General features: G+C 44.7%; 1 protein-coding gene across 1 annotated transcript in view; it reads left to right on the plus strand.

The window, feature by feature from the left end:
- The first annotated feature begins 9,171 nt into the window (after positions 1 to 9,171).
- Positions 9,172 to 26,152, plus strand: part of LOC118093867 (cytochrome P450 2J5-like) — a 47,402-nt gene continuing 30,421 nt past the window's right edge. Inside the window, exons 1-9 of the mRNA XM_035133647.2 lie at positions 9,172 to 9,361; positions 11,620 to 11,782; positions 13,629 to 13,778; positions 14,926 to 15,086; positions 16,526 to 16,702; positions 19,591 to 19,732; positions 20,116 to 20,303; positions 22,342 to 22,483; positions 23,509 to 23,675. Of these exons, the coding sequence (XP_034989538.2) occupies positions 9,194 to 9,361; positions 11,620 to 11,782; positions 13,629 to 13,778; positions 14,926 to 15,086; positions 16,526 to 16,702; positions 19,591 to 19,732; positions 20,116 to 20,303; positions 22,342 to 22,483; positions 23,509 to 23,675 (1,458 nt within the window). The 5' untranslated portion in view covers positions 9,172 to 9,193. The remainder of the gene's footprint in view (positions 9,362 to 11,619; positions 11,783 to 13,628; positions 13,779 to 14,925; positions 15,087 to 16,525; positions 16,703 to 19,590; positions 19,733 to 20,115; positions 20,304 to 22,341; positions 22,484 to 23,508; positions 23,676 to 26,152) is intronic.

Below are 26,152 nucleotides of genomic sequence, written 5' to 3' on the forward strand. Positions count from 1 at the left end.
CTGTGACACAGCCCTGCCCCTGCCATTTGACCCAGAAGCAGAACACCTGAATAGAGACTGCCTCAACCGGGTGCATCCACAACAACAGGGGCCCCACATAGGCTTAGGGGAAACAGGAGGATGAAAAGTTGGGGTCGTGTTTTTGGAGACTCTCTGAACACAGGATTCAGATCCAGCCTTCTGCATAGCTTGGCAGAAGGGTAGAGAAGGGCAGGCAGCCGCAGCCTGGTGACCTCCAGAATTGCTGGACTCCTGACTCCCATCAGCCCAGGTTAGCATGGTCAATGGTCAGGAATAACAGGACTTTTATAGTCCAAAGCTTCTGGAAGGCACCAGGATACAGAAGCCTAATCAAAGTCCGCTGAACAGACGGTCCTCTGCAGAGAAACCTGCTGGTCTGAAATCGTGCATCCTTTGCTTACCGGTACTAACACAAACACACACTACGGTTTCTTGCCAGCTAGCAATACTGCAGGAACCCATTTGGGGGCAGCAGAGTGTGCTGAATAGGGAAAGGGACACCTGTTTGTGTGTGTGCAGCGGCGGATGTGTGTGTGCTGCTCTTACCCTTATTAGCTTTCGCTTTCCGCTTCTTTCTCTTCAAGGCCAGCATCCCCATCTGCCGGATGCACAGATGTAGCAGCTTCTCCTGCCTGAGAAAGCACACCCAGGTCAGCAGTGACTCATGCAGAGATTCAGAGGCAGGGCCTTCAAAAGGCAAACAGCTCTTGCACATCTGGAGAGGTGCTGCAGCACAATGGGTAGAGCACATGCTTTGCATGTCAAAAGGTCCTAGGTTCAATCCCCAGTGGCATCTCCAGGTAGTGGTGGGGATGCCCCACCTGAAACTACTGCTGCCTGTCAGTGTAGACAGTACTGAACTAGATGGACCAGTGTTGATTCGACATAAGAAAACTTCCTATGGACCCAAGTGTAAATTGAAACATGCTTCCAATTTCAAAATACAGAAAATAAGAAAGGTTCCTTAACCCTCAGAAGTCTGGGAAACAAGCACAACACACTAACAGAGTAACATTCATGATTTCATCGTTCAAATTAGCCCAATACACTTGCCCCCAAAATATCAGCGACCCACTATAGTTAATGGCATTGTCCCTCAATTTAGCATTCATGTGTCACAATGCTGCTTACCTCTTTAAGGTTGTTTATCTGTTGGTCATAGCTTGTCTGAGCAGCTTCCAGCTGAGAAATGTACCACTGCTGATCCCGACATTTCTGGAAGACGGTTGGTGACCGCACCTGGAACCTGCGGGGGGGGGGGAGGCAGAAGGAGGGGAAGACTTCACAATGCTTACAAAAGTCCCATACAAGAATAATGCATGTTTTATTAGCAGTTGGGTTCTCTACTAAGCTGTGACAGCAACCTTGTGTCACCATCGTTAAAGAAGAATCTGAAAGGAAGGACAGAGCAATATTTAAATTTTTGGGTATCTTTGGAAGTTGATTTGGCTGTAGGATTACCCGTAGTAGTAGAAGGTAGTTGGTAAGGAAGGTAGATATAGGTAAGTGTTAAAATGTGAGGAATCTGTGGTAAAGTTTAGTTTATTAAAATGGTTAAAATTATGATTTATGAAAACTGTTAAAGATGAGTTAAAATGAAAATCAGATAGGGGGGACTCGAGGAAGTCCACATAATAATGTTCAGAAAATGAGAAGCAAAAAGGGCCTCGCAGTAGTAAACGGACTAGAGAAAACCCCTGCACAACTTGTGAATGGACTCAACGGGATTTTATGAATGGAAAATCCCGTTCCCAGCTTCGGACTTCAAATCCGCTGCCCGTTCTCAGCTTCGGACTCCAAAGCTGCTAGGCTGTACAGTACTGAGTTTGCACTCTCAACTGACTTTTAACCGCCGCTGGCAGGGAGAGAGAAGATAAGACAATAGGTGTAAATTCTAAACCGCTTACGTCACAATGGACTGGCTGCGATTGCATGGAAGCGGAACTCGGGGAGCGAAGCAGAGTTCAGCAAGCCGGCCAAACGGCTTGTGAATGCTAAAAAAAAAAAAAAACCCTAATAAAAAATTTAGACTATTATTGACCTGAAAAAATACAACGTCAGCCCTCTTCAGTCAGTAAGGCTAATAATTAGATTTAGCCACATTTTTGAGATAAATAATAATAATAAAATGAACTACAAAAAGAACAGAAAAGGCTACCAGAACTTGGAGGGGGGTGGGGTGGGGTGGATTACGGATGCCACTAAAGGACCCCCTCTGAACAGCGCGCACAAGTCAGGCTGCTGCTACTGCAGCTCGCGCCCGCCCGGGACTCCAAAAAGCACTTTCCTATCTCGCGCCAACTGCGCCCCAGCCAGCCACCTTTTCCGGTGCGCGCGAGACTGACGACACACAGGGTATTCTTGGGAGGGAAAAAGAGAAGGCGGAGAAAGAAGAAGAGGTGGGGAGGGCAAAAAAAAAAAAAATTGGCGCGCGCGGGCAAGTTGCAGCTTTGTATATATATTATCTCTCTATATACAGTATTAGAACCCACATAAAGTTTTTATTTTCCTTTTTAAAGGAGAAGGCCACTCCTGAAATATGGTGTTGCGACACTGCAGCAAGCAATGAAGAAACAAAAGCAAAAATGCTTTCCATGAGAACTAGGAAATGACCTCTTTGGACAACAGAATGACCCTTCTTTTCTTATCTCTGTGGCTGTGATCTTCTTGGTGACATTGATGCTGTTAGGCAGCTGAATGTACATGCGTACTCCATCTGTTTCCTTCCCTCCCACCCCTTGCCTCCGCTTGGCCCCAGGCACTGGCAACCCACGCTATGCCACTGCAGCTGTATGAGGCTTGCTTGCTTGGCTAGTCATTTTACCAGTTTGTACTGTTTTTAGTGGTGTGTTTTTTCTGCTTCACTCTGATATTGCAGTATATAAATGGCAGTGCATAAATTATTTTATAGATTAAAAAAACCATGCATACATAATGTGAAATATCAATGCTGCAGGCTGTCTCAGAAAGGTGTGCTGAATACATAAAAAACAATGTTTTACTTCATTCCTCTAGGTGGTGTTTGCAGCCTCTATGGGGCAGGCTGCTGAGAAATAGAGCTATGGAGGCCTTTTCCTAGCCCCTATTTTATTCGTATACCACTTATCTGTCAATAAAAGCTCTAAGCAGTTCACAAAACCTGAGCTGTCCAAAAGACCTGAGACTTGTTGTCCTGCAAAATAAACTTTGGCCTGGCTGCAAGGTGGAGGTTTGGAGTGTGCAAGAGCTACAGTCAGCCCTGGGCTGGGGAGGAGTAAGTGGCCAGTTGGAATAATGGACCATTAATTTATGAATTAGCCTTATGAGCAGTTTTGTCTCCTGATGCAGTTGCTACGCCCAGCTCAGGGTGCCAGTGAGAGAAGAAATAGAAGGGAGGTTTGTAGTGTGTGTGGATAATGTAATTATATAGTTTAGCCACAAGGTGGCACTGGACTTAGTTGTATGGGTGACGTTTCCTGTTGCTCTTCTCTTCTTGTGTGAGACACACAATGAACATTTCTGTCTGCCGTCTCTACTACTATGTACTGCTAGCCTTTTGTGACACAGTACACAATTTGGCCACAGGTTAGGAAAGAGTCTGTGGATGCGTAGAATAGTGTAGATATGGGTGGAGGTGGCTTAATTAGATTTACAGGCCAACCCTAGAGGGCAGTTTCCTTGCCCATTCATTTCTCAGTAGGGCAGCTGGCCCAACCCATTGGGGTGCTGGTGTTGGCTTATAGCCAGAAGGGGTGTGTGTGTGTGTGAAGGAGAGGAGGTGCTGGCTTTGTTGTAATTTGTATTGGACAGGAAGTTTGGTGAGATTTCATTGACCAAAAAGACTTCCCCCAGCGGCCTTAGTTTGCATCAATCATCTGGGATGAAGTCTTTTTGGACTCAAAAATCTAAAGTGGGAGTAAGTGAAAGACATACAGGGGAGGGGAGAGCATAGCTAGCAAAGACTATGATAGTTTTTGTTTCTGTCTCAGGCTGGATTGAGATGCTTTCTTGGTTGTGTAGCTGTTTGGGGAGAAAGCAGCTACTTTGGATCATCACTAGCTTGTGTTAGGAGCGAGCCAGCAGGACACCACACCAAACAAGTTGGAGTTCATCTGAGACTGCGCCTGCATGAAGCTAACTTCTCCCCCTCTTCATGTCTCCCCTGGTTCTGGGAGAAAAGGGTGGGGGAGTTTGTTACAGCAGGAGAGGAAGACACCTGTGACTCTTTGCCAGCTAGACCCATCTCTGTCTCTTAGCCCCCCTCCACTTCTGCTTCAGCTTCTGCCTCTGAGTCTGGACTGTTTTCTGCCACAGACTGCCCCCTATTCATTAAGCCCTGTTACCTCTTCAGTTTCTGAAACATCCTCCTCGCAGTTTTCTCCCTCTTCTCCAACTGGTGTCCCACCCTGGCTCTGAGCCTTCTTCCTTTGCGGGTTCCCCAGCTGGTTCCTTGGGCCATTCCTCTGCGTCCAACCAGTCTATTAGTATATACCAAATTAGACAATTGCTGCATCCAGCTCAGAATCGTCTCTAGTGAATGGCAGCTGCTTTCCAAGGTTTCAGGCAGGGGTCTCTTCCAATCCTACCTAGAGATGCCAGGGATTGAACCTAAATTAAGTTGAGCTTGAAGCTTCACATAATTCAAAAGCACGTCAAAGTGCAAGTAGATAAATAGGTACCACTCCGGCGGGAAGGTAAACGGCGTTTCCGTGCGCTGCTGTAGTTCACCAGAAGTGGCCTAGTCATGCTGGCCACATGACCCGGAAGATGTACACTGGCTCCCTCGGCCAGTAAAGCGAGATAAGCGCCGCAACCCCAGAGTCATCCACAACTGGACCTAACGGTCAGGGGTCCCTTTACCTTTACCTTTATGGCAAAGTTGGTTATGCTTATGAAATACACTTTTCAGTTTGCTTCATGTTAATCTATCCTAGAAGTTACTCAGAGCAAACTGTCTACACAGCGAGGGAGCCTTCATCTAAGGAGCTACCTGCTGTTGCACAAAGGACTATGAAATTGTGCCTTAAGTCCCTTTTACTAAAACATTCTCTTTTTATGTTTGGATGAATAATTGGAGAGTGAGGTGGAATCTCCTCGAAATTTAGCAATGCTGTGCATATGTTAAAATGTCAGCGCGCAATTAAGGCATTGTCCTTTTGCCTGCTCATCTGTGTTTGCTGTGCAGCTCAGGTGTTTTTCTTACGCAATTCTTGTGCAATGGACCTGGAAAAGTGGAGCACCTCCTGCAGAAGATCTTGCATATTGATAACAATTTTTGAAAAGGAAGTATGCCATTCCTATATGTCATGCCAGTGTCTCTGGATTCGATGCTAATTGTACCTAATTGTTATGCAGCAGAACACCCAAGTTGTTTTATGTTGTTAACAATGACTCTAAGAACATGACATCTTCCAGGAGGAATCTAAAACTGACTCAAGGGGCCTCAGAATCTGCTCCGCCACTACCTAGGGACCTAGTCATATGCTAATTGCTAGCTTCAGAAAGGACTGCTGGCTTAATTTGCAAATGTATAGGCTTGCAACAATTGTTTACAGAGACTACCTGGATGTAATGGGAACCTATACACTGCCAAGCAATTTATTGTTAAATGGAAAAATGTGGATGTTGCATGACACATCTTGGCATATTGATTTAAAAGTGTATTTTTCTACATACGAGCTTTGGATTTGACCTTCCTTTGTAAGAGAGTGCTGGTGTATTTTGAAATACACCTCCACATAAGCCCCCATTTGCAATTGACATTTGAAGCCTCTTAGTAGGCTAAAAAACCTGTCCAGAAATTGGATGCAAGTAGGGTTGCCACCTTAGGTCGGACAAAATATGGGACAAGTCCAGGGGTGTGTGTGTGTGAAATGGGGGGAGGGCTAAAATTACTTTAACTGGTGCAGAATGAAATGACTTCAAAGCAATCCAAAGCAATTCCAATGTTGGTCATACTAGAGTAAACCCAATGAAATTTATGGATCTAAGTTAGCAATGCACTTTAATTGCAATGACTCACATCCTCTCCACCTGCTGAATTTCTGCCTATCAGAAGAAAGGTAAATGTAGAAATCTGGCCAAAGAAAGAAAGAGCTGGAGATAGCAACAAATTCTGTTTCTCTCCCTAACAGAGCTTTGCCTCCCCTCCAACATCCCTTTCCATATAACTGCTAATGCTAATTCATTCACTCTCTCTCTCTCTCTCTCTCTCTCTCTCTCACACACACACACACACCATAGTCAGACACGTTCACCCAACAACTAGGGTTACAGCTTTTCTTGTCACAGATTAGGGTTGGTTTTTTTTTATAGCATTTATAGAATCACAGAATTGTAGAGTTGGAAGGGACCCTGGGGGTCATTTAGTCCAACCCCCTGCAATGCAGGAATCTTAATTAAAGCATCATTTAAAGCAGTGTTTCTCAACCTTTTTTGGGCAAAGGCACACTTGTTTCATGAAAAAAATCACGAGGCACACCACCATTAGAAAATGTTTAAAAAATTAACTCTGTGCCTATATTGACTATATATAAAGTAATTCTCCCACGGCACACCAGGCAACATCTCGCGGCACACTAGTGTGCCGCGGAACAGTGGTTGAGAAACACTGATTTAAAGCACTCTTATATCACTTTAACAGTAATGTAGTCTCCCAAAGAATCCAAGATTGTTTGGAGACCCCCTAGTCTTCTCCCAGAGTCTTGGGCCAACCTAGTCCTGCCTCTTTAAACAGACTAGAATGGCTTCCCTGAGTGGGTCACCATTTGTAGTTTCAGCATTTGCCTAGAGGAAAGTCACTACCGTAAGTCCTAGCAATTCTGCCAGTCTCTGCTTCCTCCCCCTGCATTTGTAATATAAGGGGTAATAAGGTTGGTCTGCAACAGAGGGGTGCTGAAAAAAATACTGACTTGTAACAATTCTAATAATTGTAGGTGGCATGTGCCATCATAAAATATGCATTTAGTTCTGTGTGTGACAAAGGTCGCGGGGGGGGGGAGGGGAAAGCATCTTTCAAAAACAATTAATTGGCAGGATTAATAGAGGACACCTGATCAGTGATCCACTCGCATTCACAGGCACCAGAGCTGCTGCTTCTGAGACAACATGCTAATAATAGAAGTTCGCCTGGTGCCTTCATTATACACCTTTGGGCGCCAAGCAAAAACATTCATTTTTAACCAGGCCTTCGGTTGATTTGATTGACATCCTATGTCCTTTTAAAATGTTGTTTTCTTTTGGGGTGGGGTTATTGGGTTGTTGTTTTTATTTTGATTATAAATTTTGTAGTTTTATACTTTGATTTTGTTCCATGAACTGCCCCTAGACCTCTGGGTATAGGGTGGTATATTAATTAATTGAAGCTACAAACATGAGTTTGACCAAACTGCGGGAGGCAGTGGAAGACAGGAGTGCCTGGCGTGCTCTGGTCCATGGGGTCACGAAGAGTCGGACACGACTAAATGACTAAACAACAACAGCAACAAATTAATTAAGTAAGTAAGTAAGTAAAAAAATAAAAGGCAGTGGACCGAAACAAAGAAAGCCCCCTTCCCCAAATGCCTGGCCACTTCTTTCATCTTACAAATGCAACACAACACAACACAACACAACACAACACAACACTCATTACTCAAACTCAGTGGTGGGACCCTGCTCTTTCTCTCTCTGCCCTTTGAAAAGGCTGCTCCACTATTGGCTAGCCTGGAGCGTCAATCAGCCGGCTATGGAGGGGAGGGTGGCCTCAACTTCCTAAGTACCTACCATGTTTAGTTGTGCATGAGACAAGCAAGTTGGAGCGAGCGCCCAAATGCCCGACCCCTAGGTATGGTCCCGCCAGCAGGGCTCTTATGGCCCATTAAAAAGTTTTGGAAATAGGAAGGTAGCGGGCAAAATGAAATAACAACTCAGCACTTAAAGGATCTTTGTCATGCTGCTGAACCCCCGTTTCGCATTGCCCAACAGTGGATGGAAACAGGTGGGACAGTTTAGCTATAAAGATAATATCATTAGTCTGTTACTTGCAGCAAAACTGTAGGTGGCTCAGAGGTGGAAGGAAACTCAGGCAAATACTTGAGTCGTAGCTCAGTGGCTGAGTAAAGTGTTTGGATATATACCAGCGATTCCAAAATTAACAAATGCTGCTTGTGACCCGAGGCACTTCCAAAAGAGGAAATTCTTAGGGCCCCTTTCCTTGGTTAATCAAATGGCAAACTGGATACATTTAAACAATATATATGTTGTGATAAGGGATGAGGATGTTTCAGAAAGATGCACATGCAATGGTGAAGCATGCATAAGCATGCCAAAAAAAATGCATATTGGGCATAAATTACAAAGATGTGGTATATTGGGAGAAAATTGCAGGAAAGTGCTGGTGAATTTTCCCGAGGATTTAATTTTTTTCAAGAAAGAACAGAGGCAGAAATTTGGGGGACTGAACTGAAGAATGGAAAAATGAGAAAATGAAATGGATAATTTGCCCTTCTTTGTGACAGCATGTTTATGCTGGGATAAACTTGCCTGAGCCATAGAGCTATTGGAGAGAGAGAAGTGGACAGGAGGACAAAATGCCCACGAATGGTTCTGGTTCTTTATATTGAAGTTAATCTAATAACGTATGTCACAGAAACAACGACAACGACAACAATAAAATGCAAGACCTAGGTTTAATATGGGCCAAGCAGCTCATCCCACTTAAAGGTTAGTTAAATACAACCCTGATGTATCTCAGGTTTCTGTTTACAAGAAGAGAAGCAAAAACAAAATTCGAATAAAATGAACAAATACTATAAAAATAACTATTGGCGTAACAGAATCCATAACAGAACAGTAGAGGAAAGGAGACTAGCAAGAATCATTACAAAACAAAACCAAGACCCAAAGGCTGTCATAGGATAGAAACATTTTGATTCACTGCATAGGAAACCCAGACTATAATATAATGGGGATAAAACAATTAGCCATCATGATAACAGTTACAGTCATGAGGGTGTGCTATAAATAGATAATTATGATAAATGCTAGTTAGTTAGAGAGATGAGTCCACTTTGTCTTTAAAAAGTGGAGTACATAAATAGGTGCTAGCCGGGAAATTGAGAGAGGTGGCGATGTCTCTGATGAACGCAAAATGCCTTCAGAGAATGGGGATTCCTCTCACCCGGCTCTGCCTGGAAGAAAGGAAGACAGGAACATGGTGCGAGCATCGGCATCTCTGATTACTCTGGTTCCGCGTAAGATTCTGGGCTTGATGAAACTGCCCTGGTCCCGCAAGCGCTACCCTCCTGGCCCCTTTCGACTTCCCATCATCGGAGGCATGTGGCGGTTTGGGGTCACACTCTCCCTGGATACTTTCATGAAGGTACTTCTTTCAAAATATTTTGTCAGCTGAGAAACAAGAAGAGCGAAAAGGCATTGCAAATTATTTCCTTTATTTGAGAACTGTGGATAATGATTCACCTGTGAAATCTAGGGCTGTGGCAATTGCAATGTGCTGTGTTAGATGCTGCATTGTTTAAATTGTTTTTTGTTTTGTTTTTTGGTTGCTTCTTTAATTCCTTACATATTGAATTTTGATGTATTACAATTTTAATTCCTTAAGATTAAAATCGTAATGCAATAAAATGCACAGTGTAAGAATAAAAGAAGGAATACAAATAAGAAATCAAAATGAATATTCAAATCTACAGACATGCTGTGGAGCATCTTAATGCAGCTTGTGGACTCATGGTGGTCCATGGACCATATTTGGGATCGCTTGATCTATGGGTCTTTTAAGAATTTATGTGGAGAAGAAATCCTTGAAACAATATATTTATGGTCATCTCTCCAACAAAACTACTGATCATTTTAAGTAGTTTTAGTTAATCATCTTAGTTGGTCTTTAAGGTGCTACTGAAGGAATTTTTTTATTTTGATCATTTTAAGGTTAGTGTGTATCCTATCAAAAATTTAGTTACAACGATCCCAATCCAATTAGTTTTTCAGGATTTTTTAATTCCAGCCAGTTAGTCAATAATTCTCTTCTGCTTGGTCACATCACCAACAAAAATGATCTTTCTTTTTTTTTAAAAAAACACTAATTATGAAATAACTGTTTGCATGGATGGCCATATTCATTATCTCACATCAAAGTTTGTGATATTCCACCCATTGATGGATGTGGAAACAAATAAAGAGACCTCAGTGGAACAAATACCAGATCACCAACCTCTTGCCTTTGAGAGAGAGACCTGACTCTTTGGGAGTAGGTGAGATACTTGTGGTTGAAGGGAAGCCTGTCTGAGCAGGTGCAAAAAAGTTATTTAAGGCCATGTGCTAACTGCAGAAATACCCTTTATCATCTTAATTCGATATGTCACCTTCTTAGAAAGCTACTGTCTCAAGGCAGAGAATAATAATAATAATAATAATAATAATAATAATAATAATAATAATTTTTATTTATACCCCGCCCTCCCCAGTCAAAACCAGGCTCAGGGCGGCTCACACCAATAAAATTACAATAAAACATAAAAAGCAATTAATTAAAATACAGATTGAAATACAGTATTAAAATTTAAAATGCAGCCTCATTTTAAGTAATCCATAAATCCAAGCCATGAGGGAGGAAAAACACAGGGGTCAGACTAAGTCCAACCCAAAGGCCAGGCGGAAAAGCTCTGTCTCGCAGGCCCTGCAGAAAGATGACAAATCCCGCAGGGCCCTGGTCTCCTGTGAAAGAGCGTTCCACCAAGTTGGGGCCAATACTGAAAAGGCCCTGGCCCTAGTAGAGGCCAATCTAGCCACCTTATGGCTCGGGATCTCCAGAATATTGTTGTTTGTGGACCTTAAGGTCCTCCACAGGGCATACCAGTAGAGGCGGTCCCGTAGGTATTATTATTATTATTATTATTATTATTATTATTATTATTAGAAAGCTACTGTCTCAAGGCAGAGATCTATAATGTTCTGTCCTCAAGTAGTGACAACCACAATGTGCTTTACGTGCGACTGCTCTTGAAATTGCTCCAAGAGCTTCACCTAACACTGCAGCACCCCCTCCCAACCAGTATGGCTTCTTTTATTGTATATCCAAAATTGGCACCACCCATGAACCAGACAGTGGTTCTGCAGGCTCAAGGAAATCCTAGGGTTTGCAGAAGTGCACAAAAAAAACCCTTTAGAAAATTCATGAGGCTATGCGGGGGAAACACACCCCAAAATATCAAATTGAGGGCTGAGAAGTTTTTTGGGGGACAGCCTGCTGGTGGGAGGAGGTGGAAAACCAATTAGGAAGTGGAATGTTATGAAGCACCCTGTTATAGTGGTCCTGGCTGACTGGCTAGAGCCCTGAATTGCAAGTGACACTTGCCCAGACGGCTTACACTGCAAAACTGAAACCACAAAAGATTCAAAAGAAACACAACCTGCAGCCTAGATCATGTTCTATCCATTCCTGGTAACATCCAGCTGGGCTGCAGCATTCATTTCTCTTACACATCTTACCATTCCAACATTTCCCGAGGGATGATGCAAATCAAAATGCACAGGGCCCCTACAAGCCAGTACTTGAAGCTTCAAAAATAACCTAATTATAACTAATCTCTTATCTCTTTCCCTTTTTAATCTGAATGGCAGCTGGCAAAGCAATATGGGAACATTTGCACTGTATGGATTGGGCCTATACCTGCAGTCATACTGTCCGGCTACAAAGCTGTCAAGGAAGGCCTGGTCAACCATTCAGATGATTTTGCTGACCGCCCAGAAACGCCGTTCCTTAAAAGTGCAGCAAAAGATAGGGGTAAGTTCTTGGTTTGAGTAGGAGGTTTTACTAGCCTTTTATCCAGTGAAAGAAACAAAGGACCCTTCCATATGGGACTTTCTCCCTATGGGTGTCTTCTTCTGCAACATGTCATTGATGCAAGAATGTTGTTGTTTAGTCGTTCAGTCGTGTCCGACTCTTCGTGACCCCATGGACCATAGCACGCCAGGCACTCCTGTCTTGCACTGCCTCCCGCAGTTTGGTCAAACTCATGTTCGTAGCTTCGAGAACACTGTCCAACCATCTCGTCCTCTGTCGTCCCCTTCTCCTTGTGCCCTCCATCTTTCCCAGCATCAGGGAGTCTTCTCTTCTTATGAGGTGGCCAAAGTATTGGAGCCTCAGCTTCATGATCTGTCCTTCCAGTGAGCACTCAGGGCTGATTTCCTTCAGAATGGATAGATTTGATCTTCTTGCAGTCCATGGGACTCTCAAGAGTCTCCCCCAGCACCATAATTCAAAAGCATAAATTCTTCGGCGATCAGCCTTCTTTATGGTCCAGCTCTCACTTCCATACCTCACTACTGGGAAAACCATAGCTTTAACTATACAGACCTTTGTTGGCAAGGTCATGTCTCTGCTTTTTAAGATGCTGTCTAGGTTTGTCATTGCTTTTCTCCCAAGAAGCAAAAGCAATGACAAACCTAGACAGCATCTCAAAAAGCAAGAATAGTAGTGGATGCAAGAATAGTAGTGGATGCAAGAATAGTAGTGGATTTATACTGGACCACCCACACCGCTTTATTAGTTGTTCTGCTTTCCCAGTGTTACTGCATTATCCAACGAAAGCTGGACAACCCTCCACCCAGAACATTTGCATAATGGAAAGTTACAGGATTTCAGCAGGAAGTAACAGGACATGCACTATTCGGAAAGGGAGCAGGGTGGGCCCCTCTAAAAATAATTTCTTTGTGCATTCATGATGGTTTGTGCTCTTGATGGTTTTGGGGTGGCCACAAAGAAGCTCTTCTTTCAGTGCTGTTTGTACAGTACCTGCAAAGTTTTGGGGCAGTGACTCACTCCCAGTCTGTGCATATTGATTAAAGAGCCGCAGTTCCACAATGAAACTGGTACTGCAGTGGAAAAAAAGAAGAAGCTAGAGGTACTAGCATTGTAACCAGTAAAACGAATGCACTAAAGCAATAAACCCACTTCTGAATGCAGCCTTAGTATTTCCTATGTAAAGAATTCTTTTAAGAGCAGTTTTTGCATGCACTAATTTTCTCTGATTCTTGATGGCCCCAGGTATTCTGCAAACCTTAGGACCCCACTGAGCAGGCTGATACCTCCCTGCTGTTGGCCTCATTTTGGCTCCAACCCTGTTGGCACTCAGCACTTGAGTTTGGTTAATAGAGGGAGTGATGATGAAAGTCTTGTTTCTCATATGCATTTTCTGAAACAGTCACCACATCAGAGATCTAACACTCTACAAGGAATAAGATGATTCTGCGCCAGTCTTCCTGTTCTTAGGTTCTTTAACGCCTAGGCATGAACTGCACTGGTGTTTTCTAGGCTGCTGATGTATTAATTTTGTAAGCAATAATTTCTTACTGGTCTGTGATGGCTTTTTCGAGAGCCAGTGTGGTGTAGTGGTTAAGAGCAGTAGACTCTTAATCTGGGGAACCGGGTTCACGTCTCCGCTCCTCCACATGCAGTTGCTGGGTGACCTTGGGCTAGTCACACTTCTCTGAAGTCTCTCAGCCCCACCCACCTCACAGAGTGTTTGTTTTGGGGGAGGAAGGGAAAGAAGATTGTTAGCCGCTTTGAGACTCCTTCGGGTAGTGATAAAGCGGGATATCAAATCCAAACTCTTCTTCTTCTTCTTTAGGTATTGTGCTTTCAAATGGTCACACCTGGAAGCAGCAGAGACGGTTCAGCGTGGTTACTATGCGGAAGCTGGGGCTGGGGAAGAAAGGCATGGAGCACCAAATAGAAGAAGAGGCCATTGAGCTTGTGGAGATCTTCGCACGTGCAAAGGGTATGTGATAGCAGAAAATGAGGCTAACTCAGGTTGGTTTGTTATCCACCTCTGCCTGAGACAATCTGTGGGTTGCGGCAACTTCCTGGGACTCACAGCAGAAGAGGGGTTCAGTTTTGGAAGCTGAGAGAGAAGCATTCACTGGCATCCTGTAAACTGGGTAGGGATTGCTTGGGAATACAAATATTTAGCAGCCACGGTGCAAAGAGTCAGTGCCTAGTTTGCATCCTCCTGGTGTATACACACACACACACACACACACACACTGGAACCTTGGTTTACGAATTTTCGGCTTACGAACGCCGCGGACCCATCTGGAACGGATTAATTCACTTTCCATTACTTTCAATGGGAAAGTTCGCTTCAGTTTATGAACGCTTCAGTTTAAGTACTCCGTGGACCGTCTGGAACAGATTAATCCACTTTCCATTACTTTCAATGGGAAAGTTTGCTTCAGTTTATGAACGCTTCAGTTTATGAACAGACTTCCGGAACCAATTGTGTTCATAAACCGAGGTACCACTGTGTATATATATATATATAATTGATGGAAGATGATGAATTGTAGAGGTGGCATGACTTGCTGTTGTTTGAGTCTAATACATTGTCTGTGAATTGTGCAATTGTCTCACCCCAATTTTATTAAGTAGGCAAAGTGTGTTAAACTGTTTTTTAAACTAAGGAACTTTCTTAATGGTTTATAATGACAATGGCCAGGGAAGGCTGCAATTAGCACAGTAAATTCAAAATGTTTAATTGAGTGTTAATTTAGTTTACAATGAAAGGAAGCTGAAATTAATTAACAGGGTTGGGCTTGGGTCACCATGCAATATATTCTCAGGCTCTGGCAATAATTTGCAGTTGACAGCAACTAATTAGAGTGATGCATACACTCTAATGGATCCAAGGGTGACTTGTATGAGCAGAAAGGCGCTTGTACTTGAGTCTGGTGCTCTCACCCCTAGTTTCTGCAGATTCTCTCTTCTGTTGCAACCTGGCCATGCTCCATCACTCACCACTAAGGAGAATTCCCTGATCCTGAAGAGCAAATTGTTGAGAAAGCAAGAAATGCACTGGAGTGTGTGTGTGTGTGTGTGTGTGTGTGTGTGTGTGTAAACACTGGATCTCATTAGGATTTCATCTACAGGGCAGCCATTTGACCCATCCTTACACATCATCAATTCAGTCTGCAATGTGATATGTGCCGTGTCCTTTGGATACCGATTTTCTGTTGAAGATAAAGAATTCCTGAGGCTGATGGAAGCCATTCGGATTAGCTTACAGTTCGGAGGCAGCTTCTTTCATGGCGTGAGTAGGTTGAAGCTTACGCTTGGTGGTGGGCGAATGGAGGAGAGCATGAGATGGGAGGCCCGTGAATTGTGGTTGCCTACAGGAGACGCTGTGGGCTAAACCACTTAGCCTAGGGCTTGCTGATCAGAAGGTCGGCGGTTCGAATCCCTGTGACGGGGTGAACTCCCGTTGCTTGGTCCCAGCTCCTGCCAACCTAGGAGTTCGAAAGCACATCAAAATGCAAGTAGATAAATAGGAACCGCTATAGCGGGAAGGTAAACGGCGTTTCCATGTGCTGCTCTGGTTTGCCAGAAGCGGCTTTGTCATGCTGGCCACATGACCTGGAAGCTGTACGCTGGCTCCCTTGGCCAATAATGCGAGATGAGCGCGCAACCCCAGAGTCAGTCACGACTGGACCTAATGGTCAGGGGTCCCTTTACCTTTACAGGAGACATCAGTTCAAACTGGGATAGCCAGCAATGTCAACTCCAGACATCCCCATCAGCCACTCCCATCAGCCCCAGGTAGCATGGGAGCTGTAGTCTAAATCATCTGGACAGCACCACATGGGCTACCCCTGCTGCAAAGGATATGTCAGTATACTCTCTCTCTCTTTTTTAAAAAAGATATGTTTGTTGAGTTTTCAAAAGCAGCAACCTGCAAACAAGACAAACAGTGTGGGAGCAAAGGACAAGAACTGTGTGCAGCACATTACTGCAGTCAGTATAAAATGAATAGAAGGTTCAGTACACTCTTGCAAATGCCATAATAAAATAGATTCCACGAAGGGACATTTTGGAAGGAAGTGGCCCATATTGATAAGGAAGCCTCGCCATCCAGACATGGTCAGAGGCAGTAAGTGCTTCTGAAGACCAGTTGCTAGAAACCACAGGAGCGGGGGGGGGTGCTCTTGTGCTCAAATTGGTTGGCTACTGTGAGAACGGGATGCTGGACTAGCTATGACCTGATCATGGAATCATAGAACCGTAGAGCTGGAAGGGATCATGGGGGTCACCTAGTCCAGCCCCCTGAAATGCAAGAATCTTTTGCCCCATGTGGGGCTCGAATCCCATAACCCTGAGATTAAGAGTGCCATGCTTTACCAACTTGAGCTATCCCATATGCAACAGGTTCTTATGTTCCAATATACACATCTTTGCAAAGCAAATTTTACACTGTTTTCACTATTATCTATATACCGGTACTTCTTATGTGCCATTTACCCTCTAGCATATGCATTTTTACACATTGCTTGGCTGGAGAGCTGCACTATAAATATCAGAGGAGTGCGGATTTCAAAGTGTGGCTCTGTTCCTGGTCCTGTATCGTTCCGGAAAGTTCAGGCCAGGGAGGTTCACCTTATAAATTTCTAGCCCTCAAGAACAAGCCGAAGCATGAGGTTGGAGTTGACTTGTGGGTTGTGTTGCTGATAGGATGTGCCTGTTCTTTCCTTGTAGCTCTATGAAATTCTCCCGTTTGTCATGAAATTTCTCCCGGGGCCTCACAAGACGGCTTTGTCCTCCATGGAGAAGGTCTTTTCATTTGCGAAGAACGAGATAGCAAAGCACAAGGAAGACCAGACCGTGCATGAGCCACAAGACTTCATTGATTTCTATCTATCTCAGATGGAGAGGGTAAGTAACTGCTTTGTGGGCGAATGCTCCTTCTTCGATGAATCATTGCATTCTCTGTTACAATCAAACAATAACATCTGCGGGACTTATTATTAGCCAGCTGCCATGCAGTGAAAAGGTTGGGGAAAGTAGATCTTTTCATATCCTTGACAGTATAGGACAGGCTTCCTCAACCTCAGCCCTCCAGATGTTTTGAGACTACAATCCCCATCATCCCTGACCACTGATCCTGCTAGCTAGGAATCATGGGAGTTGTAGGCCAAAAACATCTGGAGGGCTGAGGCTGAGGTTGAGGAAGCCTGGTATAGGAACATAATAAGAGCTGCTGGATCAGGCCAATGGCTCGTCTAGTCCAACATTCTGTTCGCACAGTGGCCAACCGGATGCCTGTGGGAAACTATCAAGCAGGATTCAAGCACAAGAGAAACTCTCCTCAATTGCGGTTTCCAGCAACTGGGATTCAGAAGCATGGCTGCCTCCAACCAGGGAGGCAGAGCACAGCCATCCTGGCTAGGAGCTGTTCATAGCCCTCTCCTCCCTGAATTTGTTTAACCTTCTTTTAAAGCCATCTAGGTTGGTGGCAGTTGCTGCCTCCTGTGGGAGGGGGTTCCATAGCTTACCTATGTGCAGAGGTTGGAAGGCCACCTCCCATGCATGATCTAGTTGAGATTCCTGCATTGCAGGGGGTTGGACTAGATCAGGCGTCCCCAAACTCGGCCCTCCAGCTTTTCAGGGACTACAGTTCCCATCATCCCTGGTCCTGTTAGCTAGGGATGATGGGAGTTGTAGTCCCAAAACAGCTGGAGGGCTGAATTTGGGGATGCCTGGACTAGATTCTCACAATAAGAACGGGGTTTTTCCTTCCAGACTGTCATTGTTTGTTTGTTTTGTTTTTTTGGATGGGATTCAATCGCATACAAGCAAATTTAGGGTGCATGATTATACAGTGGTCCCTCGACTTACGAATAACTCGACATCCGTAGGTTTCGACTTACGAACGGGACAAATGGTCGCACGCTTACGATTTTTTCTACATCCGAACGGAAACCGTTGGCGGCTTTAAATGCGGTTTCCTCGACTTACGAATTTGTACATGCGTTTTTTTTTACTTACAAATTTTTCCGAATTCTTTTTTTCCTATGGGAAACCGTGTTTTGACTTCCAAACTTTGTGCATTCGGAATGGATTAAGTTCGTAAGTCGAGGGACCACTGTAGATGATTGTTGGAGGTTTTGAACAATGATCTACTTTCCCCCCCAAAGATACGGACAGTGACAGGGAAATGCACTTGGAATTGTGGGGTAACAATTGCTTGGATGCAATTTAACCTCCTCACAAACAAATCAGGATGAATGCTCAAGGAGCAGGTCATCTGGAAACACCCTCCCATCCAGGTCTAGTATCAAGAAGAGAAATAACATGGTGTTCCGATAGTGGCAGGATTACTCAGGTGGTAATTCCTCTACTCATCCTTGGTCTTCCTTGTGGCAGTCACCATTTGACCTCTGCTCACTAGGCAGCTGGAACTTCCTCAGTTCCTGATGGAAGTAAGTCTTAGTTGATTAGCTGTATGCACTTATGTTGATTAATCAATAAAATTTACGTACATAGAGGCAAAAAACCAGTCATTTACATCTACTGGTTGCATTATTATCAGATAAATGAAATGTTTAAAGAAGATATGAAGAAAAATGGATTTGGTGAAATAAGATCAAAATTTGAAATTGAAATATTGGATAGTAATTTTAAAGTGTTGTTAAAAATGTATAAAATTTTGCTGGAATGGCATTTAAAAGATGAAGAGGTTAAGTCGGTAATGATACATTGGGCAAAAGATTTTGGGTATAACATAATGTCAGAATGGGAAAAGCTTTGGAAGGAAGGAAGGAAATTTACAATGTGTAATGCGTTAAGAGAGAATATGCTTAAAATGATGTATAGATGGTACATTACACCAGTAAAACTGGCTAAGATATATATAGTTGATAATAAGTGTTGGAAATGTAAAGAAAAAGAAGGAACATTTTATCATATGTGGTGGGAGTGTAAAAAACTGAAAAGTTTCTGGGTGATGATATACAATGAACTTATAAAAATGTTGAAATATACATTTGTTAAAAAACCAGAAGCATTTTTATTAGGAATATTAGGACAGGAGATTAAGAAGGCAGATGTAAAGCTTTTCCAATATGCAGTAACAGCAGCTAGAATATTATTAGCCCAAAAATGGAAACAGGAAAAATTACCAACAAAAGAGGAGTGGATTATAAAATTGATGGAGTACGCAGAAATGGACAAAATGATGGGAAGTATCCGAGAACAGCGGGATAAAATTTACAGAATATTTGAAAGACAATGGTACAGAAATGAAAAATGTTAGTAGGACTGAAACAATCTTTGTAGATATAAGTAGTAAAAGACATTGCGTAAGGACAGTATAATATGAAAAGACAATATAAGAATGTTAGAATTTGGAAATATAGTATTTAGAAATAATGTTTGAAAGTCATTAGAAACGGGTGGAAGGAAGTCGAGGCTTGGAAAAGCCACAATGGAAGAAAGATAAAGAAATTAGGAGTTAATGTAAAATGTTTATGTATGTAAAATAAATAAAAATGATTTGGCAAACAAAACAAAACAAAACCCACCAATAGTTTTGAAGCAAAAAGTATACTTTTCTGATTTAGCACATCTGTGTCACAGCAGGTATAATCTCAGGAAAGGCACCCCCTCATTTAAAGAGGCACTTCACTGCCTGCAATTTTTATTAGCACTTGTATTTTATATGGAATGCCCGTTTTTCAGGGCTTACACTGGTCTTAGCTTAGTTGGCTGGGGCCTGTGCGTCACTGTGAGCTGAATCTAACCTCCGCTATTGCTCACAACAGAACAAGGATGACCCCTACTCTACCTACAATGAAGACAACCTGGCTCAGTGTATTTTTGACCTGTTTATCGCTGGAACAGAGACAACTGCTACCTCTCTGCAATGGGCACTGCTCCTCATGTCGACACATCCAGAAATCCAAGGTGAGAGGGAACTGTGCAATGGCAGCAAGAGGCCATTTTGACCTCTTCATCTTTGACCTGAATTCCTCTCAGATTGGCCCCCATCCAGCCCATTACTACTTCTGGTCAAACACCTTCAAAGCCTCTCTTGATTCAGATGGAATGGAGAGACAGAGCCATGTGTCACTAGCATACTGATGGCACCATGATCCAGACCTCTGGAAGATCCCTGCAGATCTTGAAAATCTCAGAAAATCATTATTCAGGTTCCCCCCCACCCCCAGCAGATCTAGGTGGAATACTTTCCTGTGGAACAAATACCCCCTTAATGATTGCTTGACTTGTTTAACTTGAGATGCTTCATCCGAAGCAAAACTTAATTCTCTCTCCACCATTTTCCTCAGAGAAAGTCTACCAGGAGTTGGAAGATGTTTTCGGTTCGTCTCACTCAATCCGCTATCAAGATCGGAAGAAGCTGCCCTACACCAATGCTGTGATTCACGAGATCCAGCGTTCAAGATATATCTTATTATTTGGGGTTCCGAGGCAAAGCGTGAAGGACGTGAACCTGCATGGTTTTCACATTCCAAAGGTATAGACGATTGTGACAGTTGCATTGCTATAGCCTAGGGGGAAGGTGGATCACAAGAGAGGCAGATTCCCTTGTAGTGCAAATTCTGAAGAAAGTACCGGTAAACTATAGCTCCTTCCATTTCCAAAAAAAATGAGGGGAGTTCATGCAGGTGGTATCTTGTGCTGGGTCCTCCAGATGTTGTGGACCACAACTCACATTATCCGTGACCCCCGTCATTGATCTATGTTGGTAGGGGCTGTTGGGAGTTGTGATCCGCAGCAGGAGCGGTTGGTGAGCAGAGGTGCAGCAGCAGAGTTGCTCCTGCTTCCTGGGAGGAAGAGGAATGAGATGACAGGGGAGATAACATCTGTGCAGGCACATTGGCTGCATTGATACGCCCACTCAGCAAGCACCTCCTCTCGGTAAGCAGTAGCAACTCCACTGCCAGGAGGTCAGGTGTACAGCATGTTGCCTACTCCTGGTTTAATGTATCATCCCAGCTTGTGGCTTGTACATACCTGCCAAGTTGCTGTGGGAGAAATAAGGGACCGGGCCGGAAGTAGCGCTGCCGCCATTTTGGAACTGGGCGGAGCATGCTCAGAAGTGACTTTTGATGCTGCTTTGCCCAGTTCCAAAATGGCCACCGTGCCAGAAGTCGCACTGCAGCCATTTTGGAACTGGGCAGAGCAGCATCAAAAGTCACTTCTGAGCATGCTCCGCCCAGTTCCAAAATGGCCGTCGCGCCAGAATAAAGTGGGAAAAAACAAAAAAAATCCGTTTTTTCAGCTAGGAACAGCTGGAAAAAACGGGGATTTCCCGGGGAATATGGGAGACTTGGCAGCTATGGGCTTGTACCATCTGTTGCATGCCTTCAGGTGTTTGGATGTACTCAATTGGCAACAAATAGCACCTTTGGGTGGGGTGGTGGTGGGGAACTTTGGTGGGACTGTGAGAGGAAGGGTTAATTTCTCTTTCCCAACCTTCAATGCTGCCCAGGTTGTAACTAATATTCAGTTTATTTTAAATGCATTTTAATTGCACCCACCCAGTTAGGTCTACTTTGGTGCTTAGTCTACCCTGGCCAAGATAAAGGCCCCATTTGAACTGTACATTTAAAGCAGCATTTAAGTTTAAACTGTTGTGGCTCCCCTGGATGAATTAGGGAGACTGAGAGAATTCCAGGTGCTGAGAGTTAGGAAGCCCCTATTCCCATTATGAAGCTACAATTCTCGGAGTACCTTGGGATGAAGGATTGATTGCTAAACCTCTCTATGTATCGCAGCTCTGAGGGGACGAGGAGTTTCCTACTAACTTTCAGCACCCTTAACAAACTACAGCTCCCAGGATCCTTTGTGGGGAGCCATGATTGTTGGTATGGTACTGATATTGTGCAGACGGGACTTAACTGCCCCAGAAATGCACAGGATCGCTTCTGTGGAGCTTCTTCACAATTTGCCTCCTTCCATCAGCACTCAAGACTTTTAAATTCATGAAGGTGCAAATCTGAAAATTCATCATTTGTTAAAGAAAGAAAATGTGATTCTTCAGTTCCAGGAGAATGAAGCTTGTATGTAAAGATTAGGGGATATACCGTAATAATAATAGCAATAATAATAATTAAATAATAATAATAATAATAATAATAATAATAATAATAATAATAATAATAGTAATAATAATAATAGTAACAACAACAACATATTTACACCCCGCCCATCTGGCTGGGTTTCCCCAGCCACTCTGGGTGACTCCCAACAGATTTAAAACAAACATCAAACTCCCCTAAATAGGGTTGCCTTCAGATGTCTTCTAAATGTCAGATAGTTGTTTATTTCCTTGACATCTGATGGGAGGGCGTTCCACAGGGCGGGTGCCACCACCGAGAAGGCCCTCTGCCTGGTTTCCTGTAACCTCACTTCTTGCAGTGAGGAAACTGCCAGAAGGCCCTTGGAGGTGGACCTCAGTGAGCGATGGGGGTGGAAAATGGGGGACCTGAAGGGCAAAAGTGCAATGTTCTGTTTAGATGCATCCTGAGACACGTCTTCCTTCTCTGCAGGGGGCTGTGATTGCTCCAGATCTCCGCTCTGTTCTTCTTGATCCTAAGGAATGGGCCACACCTAAAAAGTTCAACCCAAATCATTTTTTGGACGAGGATGGGCAGTTTGTCGACAGAGAAGCATTTCTGCCATTTGGTGCAGGTATGTGCAAGAAGCTCCGACGGCCACATTCAGACAACACTTTATTCCATTTTCCTGACGTTTTCTTACCAGATGATTTTCACATTCTGTGTGATCTCTACACAACATAAATGCCACTTCTGGAGATGTAGCGGAATCTAGTGGAAGTTTAGCACTCGTTTCAGTTTGTGTCCAGAAAGCAACCTGTTCTCGGCTCTGTTAGTACGGAAAATAGAGCCACAAAATTTGGGGTGCTATTCCAACATACAGTTCTCTCCGACCATTTTCATTGGTGCATCATGGCAGAACAGAAGCACACATGCACACTAAGGACTAGCATTGGATACAACCCAATAAAAATAGTTATAATAAGTATTATTATTAGTAATAACTAGTATCATTTGTAAAAACAATGGTAAGTATTAAATACTACTATTAGTACTACTAGCTAATGATAGAGCGTTTAGCATACAGCTTTAACATGTAATTTTAGTACGTATAATTCTTTTTAAATTACTGGTTTGATTCTTTATATTACCTTCATTATGAACCTTGTTTTCCATGTTTGCTTTTACTGGTATTTTTATTGAACACTTAGATTGTCTTTTGTAAGCCGCTTAGAGGTCTTTAGTTTGAGGAAGCAACTAAAGCAACTTTTACTAGACTCAGGAATTTGGGGAGATCTGGCCTCCTGCAAACTCATAACAATACTTAAAAGGGAGATTTAAATAAACAAATTACTGAAATAAAATAAGTAACCAGTCCTGATCTCATGCTGAGCCCAGGTCTTGGTGGCCCCTGGAATAAAGCCCACTCTCTCAGTGACCTCCCCCCACCCCAAAGTTAAAAGGGAGGCACGGGGGGCTCAGGAATAGTAGAAAGAGGAGTTGCTTTAGGATGCTTTCATAGGTGGAATGAGGCCTTGGCCCAGAGACCCAGATTCTTTTCTCAGAGTCAAAGCAAATTGGTGACCTGGTAAATACTCTGGAGTATAGGCGGAATAGCAGATAATTCAGTTCCTGCTTTCCTTTTTTATTTTCCTGCAGGTGCTCGGGTGTGTCCAGGGGAGCAACTGGCAAAGATTGAGCTCTTCATCTTTTTCACCAGCCTGGTGAGAGCATTCAGGTTCCAGCTACCAAAAGGAGTGAGAGGAGTCCATAGGAATCCTATAATTGGGCTGACGGTCCGTCCTCGCCCCTTCAAACTCCATGCTGTTCCCCGCTGCAATAATCTCCCCCTTTAATCATTTCCCAGACTCCTCACATTCTTTCTTGGCTTGCTCAGTTGAGCTTCTTCAATCTGTGATGCCACTGGTTGATAAATGAGTTGCCACCAGCCTAGCAAATATTCATTGTTCCTCATTCAATTGCTGGTGCACAAGTATCCGGGACCGATTTCTTGCAGTTCTCCTGTGTGTTTCAGAGACAGCAAGGGGTTAGCTGAATAAACTATTTGGTCAGATCTATGTTCTGAGCTGTGAGTGTATTATTTCGTAAAGAATGAACTGTTACATGCCACCCCAATCTCTGTGAGCGCTACGAGATTCCAAGGGCTGCAGGCACACTTATCAGAGTCTGTGTTCCCTTTTGGGACAACGAGGCACAATAGAAACGGTGGTGTCTTTATGATTGAAATATACTCGGAGTCAAGAGTGAATTTCATGCTCTTTATTCAGCTCATAGTCATCAAGGAGGAGAAGAGAAGACGAATGGCTCTTTTCCCCAAACCATCTGCTTATATACATTATTTACACAATGGGCCTTGCGTGATTGGCTACTTCAGGGCTACACCTGTGGGCCAATTATATTATGGATTGACTTCTGCCTGCAGCCTGATTGGCTGCTCCTACAGGCCAATCAGGTAGCAGATTCACTTCTGCCAGCCGCCTGATTGGCTGCTCCAGCAGACCAATCAGGTTGCGGATTCACTTCCACCTGGAGTTGGATTGGGTAGCTCCCGCTGATTCTGAATCCTATTGTTCTAGGATTCAGCTCAGTACATAACACCCCTCCCCTCTAAGTTCCAGTCCTGCCCGGGAAGTTGCATTCGTAGTCCCCAAGGTCTGCTGGCCGCCTCCGTGTGCGTTGTGGCCTGGGGTGTTCCTTGGTCAGGGGTTCTGGTTCTGGCTCGTGTTCCGAGGCTGCTGGCTGTGCCAGGGCTTTCTGGTCTGGCGCCACTGAACCACTAGGTTGTAGCTCTGGTTCCGGTGTCCTTCCAGCCTCGGGGCGCCCCTCTGTGCCTACTGCTTCTGCTTCCCCTGCCCACCCCTCTCGCTCTACAGGACTCACTGCCCTGCTGTCCCCTTGGGACCCCTCTGTCCCGCTCTCCTCCCGGGTTCCTCCTGGGAATCGTCGTCGTAGCTGGTCGCAGTGGCGGCGCCAACATTGCCCCCCTTCCGTTAGTACCTCGTACGACACGGGACCGGTCACCTTGGTGACTGTGGCGGGTACCCATGCTGGGCCTGCCCCAAAATTCTTTGCATACACTGGGTCCTGGGCCACAAATGTCCGGGGGTTCCTGCCTTTCCCCACCACTACCTCATCCTGAGCTCTGTCGGGGTGAAGTCGGTCCAGTCTAGTTGCAAGGCGCCGGCCCATTAGTAATTCAGCTGGGCTCCGGCCCGTCGTTGTGCTTGGGGTGCTGTGCTGTGCTAGAAGAAATGCGGCAAGGCGGTATTCCCAGTCCCCTTGTGTCATGCGGCGGAGGCTGTCCTTGGTGGTCCGCACCATGCGCTCCGCTTGGCCATTGGTGGCAGGGTGGAATGGTGCTGAGCGGATGTGGCGGATGGCGTTCTGCGCTGTGAAGGTCTGGAACTCCTCTGACGTGAATGCGGTTCCATTGTCCGAGACGAGGGTGTCAGGGAGCCCGTGGGTCGCAAACAGCTTACGTAGTACCCGGATGGCTGCCGCCGTAGAAGTGGATGGTACCAGTGCCACCTCCAGCCATTTGGTGTAGGAATCCACCACTATGAAGAATGTTTTTCCCTGGAAGGGGCCAGCGAAGTCCACGTGCAAGCGTGACCATGGATGTCGGGCGGACTCCCAGGGCTGGACTGGGGCCCTTGGGGGATCCGGGCGGGATTCTTGGCAGGTCTGGCAGTGTTGGACCCAGGCCTCTATCTCTCTGTCAATCCCCGGCCACCACACATAACTCCTGGCAAGGGCCTTCATCCTCACTACCCCTGGGTGTGTCTCGTGTAGGGCTGTGAGGACCCTTTTGCGGAGGGGCTGGGGAACAACAACCCTGCTTCCCCATAACAGGCACCCCTTGTGGGCCGACAGTTCATGTTTGCGGTTTGTGTAGCCAGCGAATTCTGGCCCGGGGCTGCTGCTGGGCCATCCTCGCCACACCCAGTCCAGGACCCGGGAGATGACCCTATCTTTTGTGGAATGGTGCGCAACTTCTTGTGCCTGAATGGGTCGGTCGGGAAGCAGCTCCAGGGTCATAACCTCTTGCGCAGGCGCTGGGTCGGGGCCTGTTTCTGGTAGTGGTAGCCTGCTGAGGGCATCTGCGTGGCCCATCGCCTTCCCAGGGCGGTGGATTAGTGCATACTGGTAGCCGGCAAGGAAAATTGACCACCTGAGGACACGTGGAGACAACACTTGGGGGGTCTGCTTCTCAGGGGCAAACAGGCCAAGCAACGGCTTGTGGTCAGTCACTATGGTAAAGGGCCGCCCGTACAAGAAATCA

The sequence above is a fragment of the Zootoca vivipara genome, chromosome 5 (assembly GCF_963506605.1).
Source record: "Zootoca vivipara chromosome 5, rZooViv1.1, whole genome shotgun sequence".
NCBI lineage: Eukaryota > Metazoa > Chordata > Lepidosauria > Squamata > Lacertidae > Zootoca > Zootoca vivipara.